The sequence below is a fragment of the Ambystoma mexicanum genome, chromosome 8 (assembly GCF_040938575.1).
Source record: "Ambystoma mexicanum isolate Mex_15411 chromosome 8, UKY_AmexF1_1, whole genome shotgun sequence".
Classification (NCBI taxonomy): domain Eukaryota; kingdom Metazoa; phylum Chordata; class Amphibia; order Caudata; family Ambystomatidae; genus Ambystoma; species Ambystoma mexicanum.
Window position 1 is genome coordinate 623,429,267 of NC_090929.1, and position 23,415 is coordinate 623,452,681.

At 53.5% G+C, this 23,415-nt stretch overlaps 1 protein-coding gene across 2 annotated transcripts in view; it reads right to left on the reverse strand.

Moving 5' to 3' along the window:
• The window catches only part of HP1BP3 (heterochromatin protein 1 binding protein 3), a 901,708-nt gene that overhangs the window by 213,205 nt on the left and 665,088 nt on the right, over positions 1-23,415 (reverse strand). For both annotated transcript variants that reach the window (XM_069610338.1, XM_069610339.1), the window contains exon 9: positions 3,095-3,254. In XM_069610338.1, coding sequence (XP_069466439.1) covers positions 3,095-3,254 — 160 coding nt within the window. The remainder of the gene's footprint in view (positions 1-3,094; positions 3,255-23,415) is intronic.

Sequence of the window (23,415 nt, forward strand, 5' to 3'; positions counted from 1 at the left end):
CCGAGTACTGGCAAAAAGACCCAACCGGGGAATAAATAGTGGTGCATTTAAAATGAATGGGAAAATCCCATAGAAAATATTCCAGTGGAATATTTCGCGTGGTAACCACTGCCACCAGCCAGAAACGCAACGAGGGGGGACTGTACAGTGCCCCCTCGAAAAACAGACCCAGGGGCAATCTAATTACCCCTACCAGCACTTCCACAATATGATGTTTTGTACTGGTTATGTTCCCAATTTAAGACTAGTAAAGTCAATGGTGACTTTACATGCCCTGGGAGATGGTAGTCAGTCCCAGGGTATGGAGTCTATGTTTGGGGGTCACTGTGACACCCCTGTGTTACTGCACTGAGGGTGCTGTGTAACACTTACCAAAAACCACATGAAACCCTATGGAGTAAAAGACCCCATAGCCCATAAAACACATTACAAAGTCGGAGGATATCTCAAATCATGTCTAAGAGTGGGAGAAAAAGAGTCTCACTCTTAGCAGGAGAAAAAAATAAACCCCAAAAATCCAGCAAAGCTTCTGGGGGACTCACTAGGTTTGGGAAATTAGCCTTAACAGAGAATTCTCCCTAACAGCTGCCTTGCCTCTCTGCACAGTGGTAGTGACCCTACACCACCTCTCCTGTTGAGGTAGTACATGGCCACTATGTTGTCCGTCATTATCAGGACATCCTTTCCCTGTACAGAGGGCAGAAATGGCTTTAGCGCTAGTCCGATTGCCCTCATCTCCAAAAGGTTGATGTTTAGTTTGGACTCTGATGGAGACCAACGACCGCTGACTGTCAGAACCTTGGCGTAGGCTCCCCCACCCCCTATGAGTGAGGCGTCCGTCACTACTGTCATTTCTGGCCATGGCTGCCAAAAAGCTTCTATCAGAATGTTGTCCTTGCATGCCCACCACAGAAGATCTTGTGGGACTCTGCTCGGAACCTGAAGGTCTGACATCCTGCCTGAGAATTGGGACCATGGAGTTCTGAGGGCAGACTGAAGGGATCTCATTGTCAGGCGAGCCTCTGGCACCAGAAACATGCAGGATGCCATGGGGCTGAGCAACCTCAAAAAGTCAAAGGCCGGAACACGCTGGGCACTCAAACTTGGTGGCCATCTGCAAAATGTGTTCTGCCTTCACCTCGGGTGGCAAGGCTTTTCCCAAGGATGCATCCAGGACCGCTCCAATTAACTGGAATCTCTGAGACAGTATCATATGGGATATCTTGCAACTGAGGGAGAAGCCCAGTCTGTGGAGGGAGTGGCAAGTGACGAGATGTTCATGGGCCTGTTTGGGTGAACGTGATCTGATCAGCCGATCATCCAGGTAGGGGTAGACGTGAATCCCCTTGTCCTGAAACTCCCTGCCACCGCCGCTATCAAATTGGTGAAAATGCTCAGGTGGAATTTGAAACCGATAAGAACCGCTAACGACAAACCTTATGTACTTCCTATGCTTGTGATGGATAGGCACATGAAAGCAAGCATCCTGAAGGTCCATTTTAGCACTGCGAACTAGGCAATTTTTGAAGCCAGTCTTCGGAGTAGTCCGAGTTGAAGATGAGGCCATCTCGAAACAGTTTTCACAGAAAACTGAAGTGCGCGTAATTCTCAAAGCAATCGCATTAGCGGAAAAAACAAACTGAAGCCAACAGGCGCTGCGTGTGGTATATGCACGCGACGATGACGCCAGCCAAGATCGAAGCCCTCAAGGGACATCGAGTGAACCATCTCTATTCACAGTGCCCTCTGCCAAAAAAAAAGAAAAATCTGAAGCAGCTGAAGCTTGAAACAAAGATCATAAGATGAGGAATAAGTGGGACGACGGAATCCATTTGAAACAAAGTTTCTCAGTACTGAGAGTTTTGGGGACTAGCCAGTTTCCAAAAAACAATGAGCAAAAGGCTTTTTTTCCCTTCAAAAAGTCGCGACAGGTTAAAAAAACTAGCAAAAAGTAGGGTGTCCCATTGCAGTCAATGGAGGGAAGAGTCTTTTCGAGCACTCACGAGCGCTGTGGTGCCCTGCTGGTGGCCAAACAAAGGACATCAACTGATGCACAGACAGGACACTTTAATGAGCAGAGCATAAACCCATTAATCAGAGCGTGGCAAGATACATTGTAGCGTGGTGACCCTACTTGGGTAGGCGGGGCCTCGTTGGGGACACAAACATGCATCTTAGCAAGGTCTGCAAGAAGCAGGAAGACCTGATAAAGGAGAAACTGAGGCAGGAGAAGCCTCAAGCACAGAGGATTGCACCAGTCACGACAAAGGACCACTGAAACTTGGAATGCAAATATTTTTATGCAGAACGACTTGGAGTAAGGTGGGCATACCAATGCCCATGTGCGAACAATTATTGCAAAATGTAATGTTTGGAATTTTTTGGACTGTCAGTTTTGCACGAAGTAAGTGGCCAGACTTTAGCTATCTTCTAGTGGAGGTCGATATTGAAGCAGGGAGCCTGTGTCCTGCATACCCGTCCCAGTTGATTTATGCTTAATGTTCTGGACTTTTTTACTGGGAAAGGGTCTATGCCTTTTGAAGCAGGGATTAAGGGAGCATTCCTCACCCAGGTTCACCCTGTGCTCTCCCCAGAGTATGGCTATGGGCCAGAGTGGGGAAAGCATATTAGACAGGTACCCCCTGAGGATTGCGCCATTCGTTTGATAAACTGAGGCAAATGTAGGTGGTCCACGCTTCAGGATGTCAGCTTTGTAACCCAACAGAGATCCCCACTCAGGGTTTAAAAAGATAGTCAATGGTGATGTGTTTTATTTCCATATGTTTACTATATGCCAACCTTCCCGAGGGAGTTACGCAATCACAAACTTCTAAAACTCAGGAGTGTACATGTCTATTAACAGATTTCACTGCAGGTTGCCCTAATATAAATTTTCTCCTATTCAGCTGATCTGAGGGAGACTCTCTAGACCAGCTGTCTGGTTAATACTGAACAAGCCCTCAAAGCATTCAATCCAAAGAAGAAAAAAAACACAAAACATGTTAAGGACCAGTTTCAAATCGGAGGTCACAGGAATAAAGCAAGCAAACATCCCTCACATTAAATAAAACTATTGCTGCCTCAGAAGACTCACCCTGAAAGCTTGAGTTTGTACCGGGGTGGTTTTCCAAAACATACTTCTTTATAGCAGTGGTGGAGCACGTCTTAGGCTCATTCATGGCAGTGATTGCAGACAATATTGCATCTTCCAATAAACTTCCACCCAGCAATGGTTTGTCTCCAGACCGCTTCAGCTGTTATCAAGAAAGAGGGTTAAGACATGTAGCTCCAGAACGGACTTCTCCAAGAGAAATTAAAGTTACTCACTGTAGTGACTATAATACTCAGTCCATAGTTCCCTTTCCTCCATCCTTGTGGGTGTCCACCAATGTGGGGAAGGTACCAGAACCATTGGCAGTAAAAAATGTAGCTTCCCATTTAAATTTAGTACAGCATGTGGCCTCTGCGTGGAACGCCCTGCCGGGGCCCCACCCTGGGTGCCTCACCTCAGTCCCCTTTGAACACATCGGACGCTTAGATACCTGGCTAGATTTATTACATATTAGCTCCTGGCATACAAAAGGGGGGGAAGGTGGATGGGACATATCGAGGAAAGGAGACTATGGACTAGGAGTACTAAAGTAAGTAACTTTAATTACTCGTATGTCCCGTCCCCTTGCCTCCATCCTTGTGGGTGATTCTACTGGACAAGACTATAGGGTGGAGCCGTGACAGACTGCCACATATCTAGGAAGAAGCAAAAAGGTACGGCAGAACCGCCAGATAAAACTCAGCAGTGCGCTTGAAGCTGGTGCACAAGGAATAGTGCTTGCAGAAAGCCGAATGACTGGCCCAAGTAGCTGCCCTGCTGATGACATCCCAAGAAGCAGGTTTTTGAAACGCGGCTGCCGTGGCCTTCGCCCTAACCGCATGGGCATGAATCCCCTCCGGCACCAGCTTGCCCACGGCCGTATGAGCCCCTGAAATGGCCTGAACCAACCAACAGGCTTTCAAGGAAAGCCTTGAAAGCCTGAGAGCCGGGGGAAGCGCCCTCAAGCATGACAAAGCCTCAGACTGACCGAAGGATTACATCAGAGAAAGGTAAAACTTGAGGACTCTCTTGAGGTCCAATGAATTTAGGGCCATCTCTGCAGATTCGGGAAGAAAACTGGCAGGCAGATCTCTTGATTCAGATGAAATGGAGAGACCACATTGGGCAAGAAGTTGGGGTGGGTGCGCAAGATGACCAGGTCGTTACAAAACGTGGTGAAGGACTTGCACAAAGACGATGCTTGCAGCTGGCCAACACTGTGCACAGAGGTGAGAACAACCAGCAAAACTGTTTTTAGCATGTCCCCAGAGGCCATCAGCTTGAAAGGTTTGTGCTGCAGAGAAACAGGGACCACACTGAGGTCCCAGACCTTATGCGGCCTATGCACTGGGGGAAAACACCTCGACAACGTCTTGAGGTGGGCCTTAACCACCGGGTTGGCCGCCGAAAAAGCATGCCCAGGTGAATTCTTGTATGCCCCAATGTCTGCTAAATAAGTACAGCAAGTACTTCCTCAACTCCCAAACAAGCCAGGTGCGCTGAAAAAGCCAGTTGTCTTCCAGAGGACAGGTGAAACTATCCAGACCCCTGTCAAGAGCCCAATGGCAGAATCTAGTCCATTTGCTCTTATTCTGGGACCGAGTAGAGGGCATCGTGGCCTGCTGACTGATGCTGCAGTCGTCATCAGAAAAATGAGCATGCTGTAGCCTTAGCTGGTCAGGAACCAGGTCCTCCGTCTGGGCCCATTCCTGTATCACTACCACCGACATGCAGAAAAGGGGGTTGGAGTGAGAAATTCTGATGACAGTCCGTTTCTTCAGGTAAAACATTGAGGTAGAATGGTCTGTCATAACCAGAACAGACCTGTCACTGATGAGGGACAGAAATGCCTTGTGGGCCAGGCCCACTGCCCTGAGCTCAAGCAAATTGATATGCAGGCGGGCTTTCGCCCTGGACCATGCGCCAATAATCGCGTAGCCCTCCAGAGTACACCCCAAACACAAAAGAGCAGTCAGTCATTACCACCAGGGTAGGCTCTGGTCAAGTGAAGGGGGCTCCAACAGAAACATTGCCATTCGCCAACCACCAGCGAAGATCATGCAGGAGGAACGGGGGTATTGGAATCCTGTCCGACAGACCAGTTGGCAGTCAGGTGCAGCTGGAGGCAGCGCATCTTGAGGCGAGCGTGCTGCACAGTGAGCACGCCGGAGGCCATCAGGAGGTGCTGGATCCACCATGCTGAAGGGGTCTAGTTGGGCAGAAAGGAACAAGTTATTTACTTGTAACTATTGTCTTCCAGCATGGATTCACATGCTTGTGAATATTCGCTGTCAGGCCGGGAATCCTCAGTAAAAGAAAAAAACGGTTTCACTTTCACTTACAAACTGTATTTCTGTTTGCGAGGGATGTGGTCGGAATGGGGGTTGGATTGACCAGCAGAGTTTACATGGCGATTGTGTCACATTACAGAGGTAATGAAGTACTGAGGGCGGAATGGAGTAGACAAATTGGTTTGGATATCAGCAGATTTGTGGCATCGAATGTGTATGAAGGAACAAGTTACTTACCTGTAACTGTTGTTCTCCAGCATGGGTCTGGCATGGATTCACATGCTCATGAATATTCCCCGTCGTCAGGCTGGGAATCCTCGGTAAAGAAAAAATCAGTATCAGTTTAGTTTCTGATCGGTCTTTCTTAGTAGTAACCAATCACTGATCTCTGGGTCAAACTGCCCCCAGCCAATGACTGCCCTCTCCCTAAGCCCCCCCTCTGGCAGCCATCCTCAGATTTGGTAGCACGTCAAGTGGCAGTATGACCAAGAGAAGAGCCGCAGAGGGGTAGGCGGGAGGGTTCGCATGTGAATCCATGGCAGACCCATACTGGAGAGCAACAGTTACAGGTAAGTAACTTGTTCCTTCTCCAGCATGGGGTCTGGCATGGATTCACATGCTCATGAATAAAAGAATACATAGCAGTATACACATGCACAACCACGGGAGGTGGCAACAGGCTCAACATTAAGCAATACAACAACAACATTAAGCATCTCTTACCTCCTCACCAGGCTCACCTTAAGCGAACAGGTTGCGCAGCACTGCTTGGCCGACCCTGAACTCCTCCCTGGAGTCCCGATCGACCCAGTAGAATCTTGTGAAGGTGTGCGTCGACCTCCACATAGCAGCCCTGCAGATGTCCAGCAGAGGCACACCAGACAGGAACGCCGTAGTAGCAGCGATCGCTCTGGTCGAATGGGCTCTCGGACGGCCGGGCAGCGGTCGGTTTGCCAACCGGTGACCATGCATGATGCAGCCGGAGAGCCATCTGGAAATGGAAGTCTTCGAGAGAGCCTTCCCTTGATTCGCAGACCCAAAGTTCACAAACAGTTGTGACGTCTTCCGAAAACTCTTTGGGCCTCATTACACGGATGGCGGTAAGGATTTACCGGTAAAATACCGGTAAATCCTTATCGCCTTACTACGAGGTCCCTTTGCGGGTTGGGGGATTTAACACCTGCTTTTTGCAGGTGTTAAAATCCAACCCGCAAAGGGACCTCGCAGCTAATTACGGCACCACAAAATTGCGGTGCCGTAATTAGCACCTTCCCCATTCCCATAGAGCACCATGGGGCAGAAATGGGAATGGGGAAGGGCAATGGTGGAAGGGGTGTTTACCGCCCCTCCAACCTTGGAATGGGGCAGTAAATCCCCTTTCCACCAAGGCGGTGCCGGTATTTTACCGGCATGAGCCATGGCGCCAATAGCGCCATGGCTCACCGCCTACCGTGTAATGAGGCCCTTTGTGCGGTCCACATAGACCTTCAGCACTCTAGCTACATCCAGCGAGTGCAAAGTCCTCTCGGCCGGCGTCGAAGGCGACGGGAAGAAAACTGGTAACACCAAGGGCTCGTTGAGGTGGAAGTCAGACGGCGCCTTGGGCATGAAGGAGGGGTGCGTCCTCAGCACCAACCTCATGTCATGAAAAGTCAAGTATGGAGGCTTGCAAGATAGGGCCTGAATCTCTCCCAGTCGTCGTGCAGAGGTGATGGCCACGAGGAACGCAGTCTTCCCTGACGGGAACTTCAAAGGCGCCGAATGCATAGGCTCGAATGGGGCTCCCATGAGCCTGGTCAGCACTACATTAAGCTCCCACGCCGGGGCAGGAGCCTTCACCGGCGGGAATGATCGGAATAGTCCCTTCATGAATTCCTTTACCAGGCAATGAGACCACAAGGACACCCGTCCCGTAGTCCTGGTATATCGGGAGATGGCAGCCAGATGTTTTTTTATGGAGGCGTGAGCCAGTCCAGCTTTGGCCAGCGACAGTAGGTACGGCAGCACTTGAGGGGCCGTAATCCGCAGAGGGTTAATCTTTTGTGCACGGCACCAGACAGAGAACCTCTTCCATTTATGACATAACACTTGAGAGTTGACGACGCCCTGGCCTTTGCAAGAACCTCTCTGCAATCAACCGGGATATCGTACCCTCCAAACTCTAGTGCTGCAGGAGCCAGGCCTGCAAGTTCAGCGACTGTGGGTCATGATGGAGAATGGCGCCTCCTTCTCTGGAGAGAAGATCTGCGTCTGCCGGCAGCCTGACTGGCGGGGACATTGACAAGTCCAGAAGGTCCGGGAACCAGATCTGCCTCGGCCACGCCGGTGCGACGAGGATCATCCTGCACCTGGACCTCTTGAGCTGGTTGATGAGGCAGAGCAGCAACGGCAATGGAGGCAACGCGTATAGAAACAGGCCGTCCCAAGGGAACGAGAAAGCATCGCCCATGCTCCTCGGCTGTGGGAACCTGCTGGCGAACCTCTGGCACTTGGAGTTCGTCGCTGTCGCGAACAGGTCGATCTGGGGATTGCCCCATCGTTGGAAGAGTCGATCCACTTGACCCTGGCGCAGTTCCCACTCGTGGCACGAGCGCAGCTCCCTGCTGAGTGAGCCGGCGATGGTGTTTTTTATTCCTGCCAGATGGAAGGGAACCAGAAATATCCCCTGGGCGACAGCCCAGTGCCACAGATCCTGGGCCTCCTTGGATAGGGCTGGGGATCTGGTGCCTCCTTGCTTCCGTACACAGAACATCGTGGTGGTGTTGTCGGTGAAGATCCTCACCACTTTGCCCTTGAGGGACGGAAGGAAAGACTTGAGAGCCCAGAACACTGCTCGGAGCTCCAGAATGTTGATGTAGAGACCTCTCCTCCGGGAGCCAAAGGCCTCTTGCGTGGAGGTCTCCGGTGTGGGCCCCCCAACCCTCCAGAGAGGCGTCCGTCGTCACCGTCTCCTGAAACAGCGGGATTTGGAATTCCGTGCCTGTCGTGAGGTGAGCATGGATGCCCCACCATAAGATCGCCGGACGGAACTCCTCTTTGAGAGGGATCCTGTCCTCGAAACAGCCCCTCGCCTGAAGCCAGCGGGCGTCGAACTCCTGTAGCGGACGCATCCGAAGTCTGCAAAGGGGTACAAGATAGATAGATGAGGACATCATCCCGAGGAGGGACTTGATGGACCTCACCCTGGCCACGTCCGTGGCTAGCAGGCGCCGCACCTTGCCCAGGATGGTCTTGGTCCTCTCCTCTGAAGGGGAGGCCAATTGCCCAACTGCATCGAGCTTCGCTCCCAGAAACAGTGCTATCTGCGATGGCACTAGGTGGGATTTGGGGTAGTTGATGGCGAACCCCAGCTCCGTGAGCAACCGGAAGGTCCTCGCCATGTGTTCGACGGTGAGTTCCCTTGTCTTTGCCCAGATTAGCCAGTCGTTCAGGAAGGGGTAAACGTGTATCCCCTGCAGGCGCAGCCGTGCCGCCACTGGTGCCAGGCACTTGGTGAAAACCCTGGGTGCCGACTTTAATCCGAACGGTAGGGCTCTGAATTGGTAGTGGCGTCCCTGAACCACGAACCTGAGGAACTTCCTGTGCCTTTTTAGAATAGGGATGTGGAAGTAAGCATCCTCCAGGTCCAGAGACGACAGGAAGTCGCCTTCCTCCAGCTGTCCCAGCACGTGCTGGAGGGTTACCATCTTGAATTTCTGCGCCTTGATGTACTTTTTTTAAGCGACACAGGTCCAGGATGGGGCGCCAACCGCCCGTCTTCTTCCTGACGAGGAAGTACCTTGAGTACACTCCGGAGCCCCGGAGCCTTCTGGGGACGAGCTCGATGGCACCTTTGAGCATTGCCCTTACCTCCAACAGCAGTTGAGGGACGTGATTTTCCTTCCTGGCCATGGGAGGAATGCGAGTGCACTTCTTTTGGAATTCCAGCGAGTGCCCGTTGGCCAGGGTGTCCAGCACCCAAAGTTTGGTGGAGATGGACTCCCACATGCTGACAAACTTTGTCAGCCGGCCTCCCACCGGGGTGCTTCGGTGGGGGCCCGACAACACGGCCGGGTCATTCTTGCTTGGAGGCGGCCTTGACTCCGACGGCGGGATCCCCCTTGCTTGCCGCGACCTCTGAAGGCCTCCTGGGAAGAGGAGCGGGCCGCAGGCGGTAAGTGTTAGAGCCACCGCTGGAACCTTTGGAGGCACCCTCTCTGCCTCCGGAGCTCCGAAAGGGCAGTCGCTGTTGAAGCACCCCTAAGGCCCGGGCCGTCTCCGAGTCGGTCTTGATGGCCTGTAGAGACTCGTCCACCGCCTTACCAGGAAGTTGTTGCCGTCGAACGGCATATCCAACACCCTGGTCTGGACGTCCTGGCGAAAGTCTGTCGCCTAGTGCCATCCCCGTCGTCGGAGGCAAACTCCGTTGCCCAGTTGGCGAAATTATGTCCGTCGCCACCATTATGGTGTGATCCGACGCCACCTCGTCCTCCTGCAGAATTTCTAGGGCCTCCGCCCTTTTGTCATCAGGCAGGAAATCTAGCAGGGGAGCTATTTCGAACCAGAGCTCCCTGTCGCAGCGGGCCACGATCGCTAAGGCATTGGCCGTCTTAATCATCGTCGCTGCCGACGAGATGACTCGTCGTCCCATAGAGTCCAACTTCTTGCCCTCGCTGTCCGGCGGGGAAGTGGAAGTTGAAGCCGCCGTGCCCGCTGCCTTCTTCTTAGACACTGCCGAGACGACCGAGTCCGGCGCGGGCTGGTCCCTGAGGCACAAGGGAGAGGCATCGGGGACTCGGTACTTCTTCTCGTACCTGTCCCTCTTGACGGGTGTCGTGGCAGGGTTCTTGAGGACCGTCTTCCTCTTAGCCTCTCGTCATTGGTACAGAAACCCCTCCTTTTTCTGTTCTTCAGGGCAGAGCTGGAAGAGCTCAGATGCCCTGCTTATCATGGCGTGGAAAGAGCCAACCTCGTCGGCTGGGGACGCCCACTTTAGATGAAGACAGGATTTCTGCAGTGTCATCGCTGCCGTCATTGTCCGTCCCCGTCCCCATATCCTCTCCCGGCGAGGGGGATGAGGGGTCCACCGTTCTCGCCGGCACGAAGGGCGGAGCGGGGTGGACTCTCCTCCGCTTGTTTGGAGGGCTTCCTGACGGGCCTGGTTCTGGCTCCTCCGTCGGGGTGCGTGGTAGTCTCGTCCTTATCTCGGTACATAAGGATTGGATTGCCAACAAAATGGCCGCCAAGCTATACTGGGGCTCTGGCAATGGCTGCGACGGACGGGATGGCCGCTCCATTGGGCCCTGTTCGTCGTCGCTATCTTCGAGCACGTCAGCAGGGACCGTCCCCTGGGATCGAACCTCTCATTGATGTTTCTCGAACCTCTCATTGATGTTTCTCAACCTCTCGATGAGGCCTATGGACCTTTCGTTGAGGCCCTTCTCGGTCTCCACCAGTTCCTCCTCGGAGGCGGATTCCGAGTCTGTAATGGCCACCGCCCCCCCCTTTCAGCCGGGGGCTTCACGGGGGTTTTAGCGATGGGCTGGAAAGAGGATTCCCTCCGAGGTGGCAGGGATACTCTGGGCCCAGAGGCCGCTTCCATTGGCGTAGTCTCAGCCGGCTCCGCCAGGGTCGCAGCGACCACTTCGGTAGAGGCCTTAGCCAGGTGGATCAAAGCCCTCACCACCTTAGTTGTGTCCTGGGCCTTCGCCTTGGGGGGAGGGTCAGAGCCTCGCTCCCCCTTCGAGATCGACCGGGTCTGCTCCAGCGGCCTACCCGGGTTCTTGGACTTCCTCCTCCCCGAACCGGAGCGCTGGCTCGTGGTCGAACGTGCCAGGGAAGTAGCGCCCTGCTTGGCAACCGAAGAGCCCGACCTTTCGGCGCTCCCGGAGCCCGTGGACTTGCGGTGCTTGGCCTTCTGTTGGGCCCCCGTCGCCGGGGCACCCTCAAAGGACTTAAACCCGCTCAGACCTCTTCTTCGCCTTCCCACTTGCTGTGCCTTTCTCCAGCCAGGTGGTGAGGCAGGAACGACGATCTTGTTTGGTCCCTTCCGAAAGGTTCTTGCAGAACGCACAGTCCTTCTCCACGTGCGTCTTGTCGCCATGGAGGCAGTAGAGGCATCGCGAATGCTCGTCCTCCTTGAAAATGTTATATAATCCGCATCCAGGGGAGTTCCTGAACAGCTTGGATCCGGGCGTCAAGCTCCCCTTGTCCTGGGCCATGTCCGTTGAGGTAGGCCGCAGATCTTCCGGAATCCTCCAGGAAGTGTAAACTCGACGAAAACTTCACCCTTGAGGGGCGTAGAAGAATTCCGAAACGGGTCCCCGTTATCGGAAGTAGAAACGGTGGAGCTTGAGGCTCGATAAATGAGAAATCTCCTGAAAAAAGCGTGAAAACGCAGCAAAAAACTCGAGAGCTAAACACGAGGACTCCCAACACTTGAGCGTGCAGTAAAAATCTGAGGATGGCTGCCAGAGGCGGGGCTTAGGGAGAGGGCAGTCATTGGCTCGAGGCAGTATGACCCAGAGATCAGCGATTGGTTACTACTAAGAAAGACAGATCAGAAACGAAACCGATACTGATTTTTTCTTTACCGAGCATTCCCAGCCTGACGACGGGGAATATTCATGAGCATGTGAATCCGTGCCAGACCCCATATTGGAGAATATTAAGCTTTGTACTTTGAGTCTTGCGGAGAGATCGAGACAAATTAAAATCCTTAACAGGATTTATTGGTCACCAGAAAAAATTTGTAGAAGAGGGATGTTGGGAAGTTCAGATTGTTGGAGATGTGTGCACGAAGTGGGTACGTTGGAACATTTGTTGTGCGATTGTAGGTCTGTGAGACTGTTTTGGAATGAGGTTGGTCAAGTGTGTGACAAGATGATTGAAGGACTGCCAAACCTGGATTTCAGTATGGTGATTTTGGGAAGTCATGAATATCCAGATGATTTAACACAATCTCGGAAGAAGTGGTTGTTCAGGGGGACGATGATGGGAAAGAAGTTGATCTTGCGAAATTGGAAAACTACGTTGACATTGAATATTGAGTCATGGTTCAGTGAAATGAAGGACTTGGCAGAACTGGAAAGAGTACTGTACTGGAAGGAGGGGAAGAGGGGTTTGTTTGACAGAATATGGGGTAAATTCCTTTCACTTTTTGGTTGATGGGATTTGTTTAGGTGTGGGAATGGGGGTGTACATAGTTTCATGATTGTTGATTTTTGGTTATTATGTCTTATAGTTTGTATAATATGGTATATTGTGTATTAATATGTTAACTGAAAATAAAGATTAAAAAAACAAACAAAAAAACGATCTCATCTAACCAATCACTGAACTCTATCCTACTGCCCCCAAGCCCCTCCTCTGGCAGCCATCTTAAGATCTGGCAGCACGTAAAGTGGCAGTATGACCAAGAAGAGCTGTAGAGGGAGAGGAAGAAGGGTTCACATGGGAATTCATGCCAGACCCATGATGGATAACAATAGTTATAGGTAAGTAACTTGTTCCTTCTCCAGCATGGGGTCTGGCATGGATTCCCATGCTCATGAATAAAGAATACATAACAGTACAACATTACACAACCACGGGAGGTGGCAAGGCTCAGAAGCAATACTCTGATCTCTGGAACAGGCTCATCTTCAAGCGAACAGGTTGCGTAGCACTGCGTGACCGACCCTCGACTCCTCCCTGGAAGGCCCGTTGACGCAGAAGAATCATGCAAACGTGTGCGTAGACCTCCACGTAGCAGCCCTGCAGATGTCCAGAGGGGGAAACCAGACAGGAACGCTGTTGTCGCAGCGATTGCTCTGGTGGAATGGGCAGCGGTCGGTTTGACAACAGGTGGCAGTGCGTGACACAGCCAGAGAGCCACCTGGAGAAGAACGTCAAGGAAAAGGCCTTCCCATGATTCACAGGACCAAAGTACACGAATAGTTGAGACATCTTCCCGAAACTCTTTGTGCGTGCCACATAGAACTTCAGAGCACGAGCCACATCCAGCAAGTGCAAAGTCCTTTCAGCTGGCGACGAAGGGTTCGGGAAGAACACAGGAAACATCAAAGGCTTGTTGAGGTGGAATTCCGACTGAACCTTTGGTATGAAGGAGGGGTGTGTCCGCAGCACCACAAGGAATGCAGTCTTCCATGATAGAAACTTGAGAGGGAACTGTGTCATGGCCATTGGCCCGGAACCACAGACCCCGCACCATCAGGGGATGAAAGCAAGGGGTAACAACCTTTTATTGTCCCTTGGGGACACGTGTGCTTAGACCTCCACGTAGCAGCCCTGGGGGACAATACAGCATAGAGGGCCTAGCTGGACTCAGTCCTGGCGCCTTTGGCACCAGGCTCATGAATAAGTGCGCACTGGCACACTAATTTGGTGCAAGGTACTCATTTTCCCTGCAGGTGCCGCCACATGCATTTGTTCGGGCGTGGCTTATTGAGAGGGTTGGACTGCACGTGCAGCATCCTTTAGGAGTGGCAGGGTGGGGCAGGTGAGCCAAAACTAATGGGCGTGGCCAGGGGTAGACTATATAAGCCCGCCCAGTCTGCATGCAAGCGCTTCGCGTAATTCTGCTGATGGCAGCGTAACGCTCACCGCCACCTAAGCGCATCTTACTTTGTTTCCAGCTAGCAGCCTGAGCGCATCTTACCTTGTTTCCAGCTACCAGCCGCAGCACTTACCTTGGAATCTGTTTTCGGCAAACATAATCGTTGACTCTGGCATTCATCATCCATCTCCAGACCTCCGGAAAGCAGCGCTCCAGGCCGACATCGTGACACTACGAGCAATCCATCGGAAGACGGTGCCTGCAAGAGAGAAAGATAAAGACAAGGTTAGAATTCGTTAAGACATTACGTTCAAGTTCGTGCTTTTACAAATCCTCACGCTTAACCTTAAACCAACACACCTTTTGTCGGAGCATCACAGACTCCCCTCTCTTCCCATTTGGCCTCGCTCCATGCACCGCAACTACCGCTGGGTCACATTTCATCTGTTGGGAGAAGCAGAGGAAAGACATTAAAAGATACGGACAGTAATCAGGAATCAACATGACAATATTTTAAAGCCATAAAACACTCACCTTCAGGAGTGGTTAAGCCACAGCTGGTCTGGGCTGCCACGCACAATGGCGAAGTGAAGGATCTTCGTCCATCAAGAAGCGCCCCTGCAGTGACAAACAGGACGGAGAGCTTGTCATTATTAATCAACAGGTGAGACTATATGGGTCGGTGCATGCTCTTGCCCACCACATTTTGGGAAGAAGGGTTCGAGAGAGACAGCCGTCACATAGCAGCATTCTCACGATCTCCCGTATCCACGCAGGAGCAGTGTCAACAATTGTCGCAGCCCACAGCATATGAGCAGGGGAAGAAGCCTGACAAGGGGGATCCACTTCCAGGGAGAGCTGCAACTGTGCCCCTACGTCCCCGCAGATAACAGGTGAGTGCAACAGCCTGATGCATAGGCTTGAAGCCCACCCCCCCCCCCCCCAAGAGCCTTGTCAGTACCACGTTGAGTTCCCACGCCAGGGCAGGTGCCTTCACCGGTGGGAACGATCGAAACAGTACCTTGAGGAACTCATTGATGAGATGGTGGGACCAAAAAGAACACTGTCCTGAAGACCTGTGATAGTTGGAGATGGCCGCCAGATGCACCTTGATCGAGGCAGAATAATCTGCGGGGCTGTGACCCTCAGAGGATTGATCATCTGTGCCCGGCACCAAGTAGCGAAGTGCTTCCAATTATACCTTATCATTTAAGAGTCCATGACACTCTGGCCCTGGCAAGGACCTCCCTGCAGTCCACTGGCAGCTCGTACCCGCCAAACTCTAAGGCTGCAGGAGCCAAGCCTTCAGGTTCAGCGAACCTTGGTCTTGATGAAGGATTACGCCTCCTCCACCGGTGAGAAGATCCGTGACCACTGGCAGCTTGACTGGAGGTGTCGTTGCTGAGAAGGTCCGGGTACCAAATCTGCCTCGGCCACGCCAGGGCGACGACAATCATCCTGCATCAGCACCGTTTAAGTTGATTGATGACTCGCAGCAGTAGAGGGAATGGAGGGAACGCGTATGGGAACAGACCTTCCCACAGGAAGGAGAACGCATCCCTCATGCTCTTCGGCTAGTGGAACCAGCTGGCGAACTTCTGGCATGTGGAGGCTGCCGCAAACGGATCGATCTGGGGTCTGCCCCACTTGCGGTAGAGGCGGTCCACTTGGTCCTGTCGAAGTTCCCACTAGTGGCAGGAGCGCAGTTCCCTGCTGAAGGAGTTAGCGATTGTTTTCTTGACTCCGGCCAGGTGAAAGGGGATGAGGAACATCTCATGGGCGAGGGCCCAGTGCCACAAAACCTGCGACTCTAGACCGCTGGGGATCTGGTGCCCCCATGCTTCCCAATGTAGAACATTGTGGTGGTGTTGTCCGTGAAGACCATCACTGCTTTGCCCTTGAGGGATGGAAGGAACGACTTGAGGGCCCAAAACACTGCCCACAGCTCCAGGATATTGATGTGGGGATCCCTCTCGTCCAGCAGCCACAGGCCTCTGGCGTAGAGACATCCGGTGTGGGCTCCCCAGCTGTCCGGGGAAGCGTCCGTGTTGACAGTCTCCTGGTACGGGGGGCCTGAAAACCTGTGCCCCCGCGACATTGGAGCATACACCCCACCACCTTATTTTTCGACGGAACTCCTCGTAGAGAGCAATCTTGTCTGCAAAGATTCCAGACACCTGGAACCAGCCAGTGTCCCGGAACTCCTAGAGGTCGCATCTGCAACCTGCAGTGCCGATCAGGTAGATGCAAGATGATATCACGCCAAGCTGCGACTTGATGGTCCGCACCGCTATTATCTGCTGCACCTTTCCCAACAGGGCTGCTATCCCCTCCTCCGAGAGAGCCACAAAGCAGGAGACCATGCGCGTTTTGAGACGGTATAAAACCAGATTTTTGGATAGTTGACGGAGAACCCCAAATCCATCAGCAGCCCGACGGTCCTCTGCGTGTGTTTGACGGGCAGTTCCCTTGACTCGGCCCAGATGAGCCAGTCATCGAGGTACGGGTTCCAGTGTATCCTCTGCAAACTCAGATTTTCCACCACTGGTGCCATGCACTTCGTAAAGAACTTGGGCGCCGACTTCAGTCCGAAAGGGAGGGCCTTGAATTGATAGTGCTTTCCCTGCACTACGAAGCACAGGAACTTCTGATGCTTCTTGTGAATGGGGATGTGGAAGGAACAAGTTACTTACCTGTAACTGTTGTTCTCCAGCATGTGTCTGGCATGGATTCACATGCTCATGAATATTCCCTGTCAGGCTGGGAATCCTCGGTAAAGAAAAAATCAGTATCAGTTTCGTTTCTGATCTGTCTTTCTCAGTAGTAACCAATCACTGGTCTCTGGGTCATACTGCCCCCAGCCAATGACTGCCCTCTCCCTAAGCCCCGCCCCTGGCAGCCATCCTCAGATTTGGTAGCACGTAAAGTGGCAGTATGACCAAGTGAAGAGCCGCAGAGGGGTAGGCGGGAGGTTTCGCATGTGAATCCATGCCAGACCCATGCTGGAGAAAAACAGTTACAGGTAAGTAACTTGTTCCTTCTCCAGCATGGTGTCTGGCATGGATTCACATGCTCATGAATATAAGAATACATAGCAGTACACACATGCACAACCACGGGAGGTGGCAAAGGCTCTATATTAAGCATCACATAAACTCAACATTAAGCAAACCTCCTCACCAGGCCCACCTTCAGGCGAACAGGTTGCGCAGCATTACTTGGCCGACTCTGGACTCCTCCCTGTAATCCCGGTCGACGCAGTAGAATCTTGTGAAGGTGTGCGTCGACCTCCACGTAGCAGCCCTGCAGCTGTCCAGCAGGGGCATACCAGACAAGAACGCCGTGGTAGCAGCGATCGCTCTGGTCGAATGGGCTATCGGACGGCCGGGCAACGGTCTGTTTGCCAACCGGTGACAGTGCATGATGCAGCCGGAGAGCCATCTTGAAATGGAAGCCTTCGAGAGGGCCTTCCCTTGGTTCACAGGTCTAAAGTTCACAAACAGCTGTGACGTCTTCCGAAAACTCTTTGTGCAGTCCACGTAGAACTTCAGCGCTCTAGCTACATCCAGAGAGTGCAAAGTCCTCTCGGCCTGCGACGAAGGCGACGGGAAGAAAACTGTTAACACCAAGGGCTCGTTGAGATGGAAGTCCGACGGCACCTTGGGCATAAAGGAGGGGTGCGTCCTCAACACCACCCTCGTCTCGTGAAAAGTCTAGTATGGAGGCTTGCAGGATAGGGCCTGGATCTCTCCCACTCGGCGTGCGGAGGCGATTGCCACAAGAAATGCTGTCTTCCACGACAGGAACTTCAACTGTGCCGAATGCAGAGGCTCGAATGGCGCCCCCCATGAACCTGGTCAGCACCACGTTGAGCTCCCACTCCGGGGCTGGAGCCTTCACCGGCGGGAACGATCTGAACAGTCCTTTCATAAATTCCTTCACCAGGCGATGAGACCACAGGGATGGCCGTCCTGTAGTTCTGGTGTATCGGGAAATCGCTGCCAGGTGTATCTTGATGGAAGCGTGCGCTAGTCCCGCCTTGGCCAGCGACAGTAGGTACGGTAGCACTTGAGGGGCCGGGATCCATAGAGGGTTGATCTCCTGTGCACGGCACCAGACAGAGAACCTCTTCCACTTATGTCAGTAGCACTTGAGAGTTGAGGACGCCCTGGCCTTTGCAAGTACCCCTTTGCAGTCCGCTGGGATATTGTACCCTCCAAACTCTAGTGCTGCAGGAGCCAGGCCTGCAAGTTCAGCGACTCCGGGTCATGATAAAGAATGGTGCCTCCGTCTCTGGAGAGGAGATCTGCGTCCGTCGACAGTTTGACTGGTGGGGACGCTGACAAGTCCAGAAGGTCTGGGAAACAGATCTGTCTCGGCCACGCCGGTGCGACGAGGATCATCCTGCATCGGGACCTCTTGAGTTGGTTGATGAGTCGGAGCAGCAACGGAGGGAACGCATACAGGAACAGGCCGTCCCAGGGGAACGAGAAAGCATCGCCCATGCTCCTCGGCTGGGGAAACCCGCTGGCGAAGCTCTGGCACTTGGAGTTTGTCGCAGTCACGAACCGGTCGATCTGGGGGTTTGCCCCATCGCTGGAAGAGCTGATCCACTTGATCCTGGCGTAGTTCCCACTCGTGGCACGAGCGCAGCTCCCTGCTGAGTGAGTCGGCATTGTTTTTATCCCTGCTAGATTAAAGGGTACCAGAAACATCCCCTGGGCAACGGCCCAATGCCACAGCACCTGGGCTTCCTTGGATAGGGCTGGGGATCTGGTTCCTCCCTGCTTCCGGATGTAGAACATCGTGGTGGTGTTGTCGGTGAAGATCCTCACCACCTTGCCCTTGAGGGATGGGAGGAACGACCTGAGGGGCCAGAACACTGCTCGGAACTCCAGTATATTGATGTGGAGTGGCCTCTCCTCCGGGAGCCAAAGGCCTCTCGCGTGAAGATCTCCAGTGTGCGCTCCCCACCCCTCTAGGGAGGCATCAGTCATTGTCAGCTGGTGTGCTGGGGTATGAAAGTCCGTTCCCGCCACGAGATGCGCGCGGGTGCCACAGCACCGAATTAGTTGGCGGAAGACCTTGTTGAGCGAGATCTTGTCCTCGAAACTGCCCTCCGCTTGTATCCAACGGGGGCCGAGGAACTCCTGTAGAGGACGCATCCGAAACCTGCATAGGCGCACCAGATCGATGCACGAGGACATCATCCCGAGAAGGGACTTGATGGACCCCGTCCGTGGCCAGCAAACGCTGCACCTTGCCCAGGATGGCCTTCGTCCTTTCCTCCGACGGCGAGGACAATCGCGCTACTGTGTCGAGCTTGGCTCGCCGAAACAGTGCGACGGAACCAGGTGGGATTTGGGGAAGTTGATGGAGAATCCCAGGTCCGTGAGCAGCCGGACGGTCTTCGCTGTGTGTTTGACGGCGAGTTCCCATGTTCTTGCTCGGATGAGCCAATCGTCCAGGTAGGGGTAGACGTGGATCCCCTGTAGGCGCAGCGGCGCCACCACTGGTGCTAGGCACTTGGTGAATACCCTGGGTGCCAACTTCAATCCGAATGGGAGGGCCTTCAATTGGTAGTGCCGTCCCTGGACTACGAATCTGAGGAACTTTTGGTGTCCTTTTAGAATGGGGATGTGGAAGTAAGCATCCTCCAAGTCCAGCGACAATAGGAAGTCGCCCTCCTCCAGCTATCCCAGCACGTGCTGGAGGGTGACCATTCTGAACTTTTGCGCCTTGATGTATTCGTTTAACCGCCGCAGGTCCAGGATGGGGCGCCAACCGCCTGTCTTCTTTTTGATGAGCAAGTACCTTGAGTATACTCCAGAGCCTCTTCGGGACGAGCTTGATGGCACCTTTGAGCATCGCCCTTACTTCTAACAGCAGCTGAGTGACGTGATTTTCCTTCCTGGCCATTGGAGGAATGCAGGGGCACTTGCCGGCCCTCCCACTGGGGTGCTCAGGTGGGGGCCTGACGCTACAGCCGGTTCAGTCCTGCTTGGAGGCGGCCTTGCCACCCTGGTGACGACGACGAGACCCCCCCCTGACTTGCCGTGTCCTCTGTAGGCCTCCTGCGACGAGAAGCGTGCTGCCTGGCGGTACGTCGAGGAGCCGCCGCCAGATCCCTTGGAGGCACGCTGTCTGCCTCTGACGTTCCGAAAGGGCGGCCGTTGTTGCTGCAACACTCCCAAGGCCCGAGCCGTCTCCGTGTCGGTATTGATGGCCTGAAGTGATTCATCCACTATTTTCCCCAAACAGGTTGTTCCCGTCGAAGGGCATGCCCAAAATTCTGGTTTGAACATCCTGGTGGAAATCAGTTGCCTCGAGCCATCCCCGCCGACGAAGGCAAACCCTGTTGCCCAACTGGCGGAATCCGGTGTCAGCGATATCTGTGGCCACCGTTATGGCGTGTTCCGACACAAAACTCACCTTCCTGTAGGATCCCCAGGGCCTCCGACCTCTTGTTGTCCGGTAGGAAGTCCAGCAGGGGAGCGATCTTGTACCACAGCTCCCTGTCGTAGCAGACCACAATCGCTAGGGCGTTGGCCGCCTTAATTGTCGTCGCCGCAGACGAGATGACAAGTCGTCCATGGCGTCCAGCTTTTCCCTCGCCGTCCGTTGGGGAGGTCGAAGTTGAAGATGACGCTCCAGCCGCTTTCTTCTTTGCCGCCGCCGAGACGACCGAATCCGGGGTCGGCTGTGCCCTAAGGCACAAAGGGGCGGAATCGGGGACCCGGTACTACTTCTCGTACCGGTCCCTCTTGGCAGGCGTCGTGGACAGGTTCTTCAGGAGAGCAAGTCCCTCCTCCCAGATGTCAATCAGTGGCACCGCGAGGACAGTCTTCCTCTTGGCCTCACGCTGCTGATGGAGGAAACCTTCCTTCTGTCCCTCCGGGCAGAGCTGAAAAAGCTTGGATGCCCTAGCAATCATGGCGTGGAAGGAGCCAATTGCTTCGGACGGGGCGGCTCGAGGAAGTGGTGATGGAAGGTCCATCCCGTCGTCACCACCGGCGTCATCCGTCCCTGTCGTGGCCGTATCCGTTCCCGTGTCATCCCTAGGCTCAGGGGAAGGAGATTAAGGCTGAGCGGGCCGCGAGGGCTGGAACGGCAGGGGGGTGGGGGGGGGGGGGGAGGGATGAACAATCCTCCGCTTATTCGGAGGATTTCCCGACGGGCCCGGTTCTGCCGGGTCATCCGTTGGGGTGAGGGGCAATCTCGTCCTTATCTCCGTGCATAAGGTTTGGATTGCCATCAAAACGGCCACTGAGCTGTCCTGAGGCTCGGGCACTGGCTGCGACGGTCGCTCCTCCTCCACGGGTGTCTCGTCGGCGCCACCTTCGCTCTCTTTGTCCGCCTCCTCGGGGTTCCCCCTGTGGGACCGGACCTCCTCGAACCTCTTGAGGACCTTCACGACTTCTACCAGCTCCTCCTTAGAGGCAGAGTCTGTATCCGTGTCCGTGATGGCCACCACCCCCCTTCTTTTTCCACCAGGGTCTTCACAGGGGTCTTATCGATGGGCTGAAAAGAGTAGGCACTGTAGCAGCTCAGGAAGACGGGTGAAGTGATGCAGAATAGGTTCCCACTATTTGTGGGTGGTCTCCCCTGGAGGGGAGAGCAGGTTACAAGAGTTAGGAATAGTTTGTTAGTTCGCACTAGCAGTGGAAATGAGAGGGGACCTCAGGGGCCACTCGTGCATAGAAAATGGATGGGTGCCCTAGGGGCCACCGGTTAGGGTTGCAATTAATCACTGACCCTCAGCGCACTCCAGACCAAACTTCAGCAGTCGAGTCCACTTGGGTTGCTGGTTCAAATGCAGAAATCTCACGGCTCTGCAGCCTTCAGCAACAAAATTACAGTGTTGATTCCCAAACGGGACAGTGGCAATTTCTACGCTCCTGGTGGATGGATCAGGCCAGTTCCGCTGTAGCAAGCTTCAGGGCACAGAGGAGCACAGCTGCAATGAGTTTGTCACCATGGCTGGGCGACACAGTAAACGCGTACTCTCCGGTTCGGTCGCTCTCTCTTTACTCCAGACCTGGGAACGTCAAGTGTATGAAATTCGGAGGAATTCGGAGGGAGTGCTGTGAACACGTAGCTTGCAATGTACCAAGTTTCAAGGGCCTCCTCGAAACAGCGGCGGTATCAGGGCAAAGGTCCGGCGACGGCTGGTTAGCCCACTGGTTGGCCCAGGGACACTTGCAAGTTTTGATGAAGGTGCCGAGAATAGTTGGTCCCACTATTCCTATGGGTCGAAGCGTCTTCGCAGACCTTCTAGAATGACCAGATGCAGTGGGGCTCAGCGGGATGACAGTGGGCTCAGGGTGCCAAACATTCCAGCGGGTCACCAGCGGTTCCTCCACTCAGCTTCTTAGTTCCACGATACTTGGACCCTATCCTTTGTTCAGTGAGAACTCCAGAGATGGACTTGTTATGAGTGTTTGGAGCCCTCCCTTATCCAAAATCTCCTTCGCGCCAAAACAAAGAGGACCCAATGGGAGGTCTGCCCACATACAGGCATATCATATGTGGACCAATCATGGACCACAGTGGTCCCAGGCATTCACAGCACACCAGACTCTGGCACCCAGGATGTGTATTGGAACCAGACAGTCCAGCCCACATCCTGGAAGCACACACACAAGGCATGCAGAAGCCCGAGAAAGCTTAGCGTTCCGTGGAAGATTGCATGCCCAAATAAGGACTGACTCATGTCAGCTCGACCTGGGGAAGGTCAGGGGCAAGATGCACAAAAGACAGGACAAAGAAGCTCGTGGCATGGCCATTTTGGAGCCAGGCCACCTATTCGTGCCAAACGCGGTAACCGTGGTTTACCTGGCAGGAAAGGGTTCAAAATACAAGAAAAGATAAGCTGCCACCAGCCCTGACCAAGGCACATCTGCACTTCTCCTAAAAAATCCTTCAAGAGTATCTAGGGCCTATAGAAATGACAGGAAGAAACAAGTGCACCGTACTGTAAGGTACATTGTGCACTTGCTACATGTTGCAGAAAAGTTGCAACATTGACAAGGCAAGGACTAAGGGAAACAGTCTGCCAGTACTGACTATCTTTAAGGGCATGTCAGTTTCACCATAACAAAGTGAGCGAAAAACCCAAGGGAGTGCAGCAGAAGGTTGTTGCCCTTTGGTAAAGTCAGACTATGGTGTTAAAACAAAGCAAAAAGTTGGGTGGTACAACTGGAGGGAAAAATACACATAAAATGGAAATCATTAACAGCGACCCCAACGGAAACAGATTTGCGGTGCTTGGCCTTGTCTTGTAACCCCACGGATGGAGCACGCGCAAAGGACTTAGAAGCCTGCTGCTCAGACCGGCCGGTCCTGGGTGAGGTATGCCCCTGCTTGCCACACGGGGCAGAGGCCTTGGCATTGAGCCACACCGCCAGTCTACTGTGACGATCCTTGACGGTTCTTTTAAAGCACACAAGGCAGATTTCACAATCCGCTTCCCTGTGATCCAGACGGAGACAGTAGAG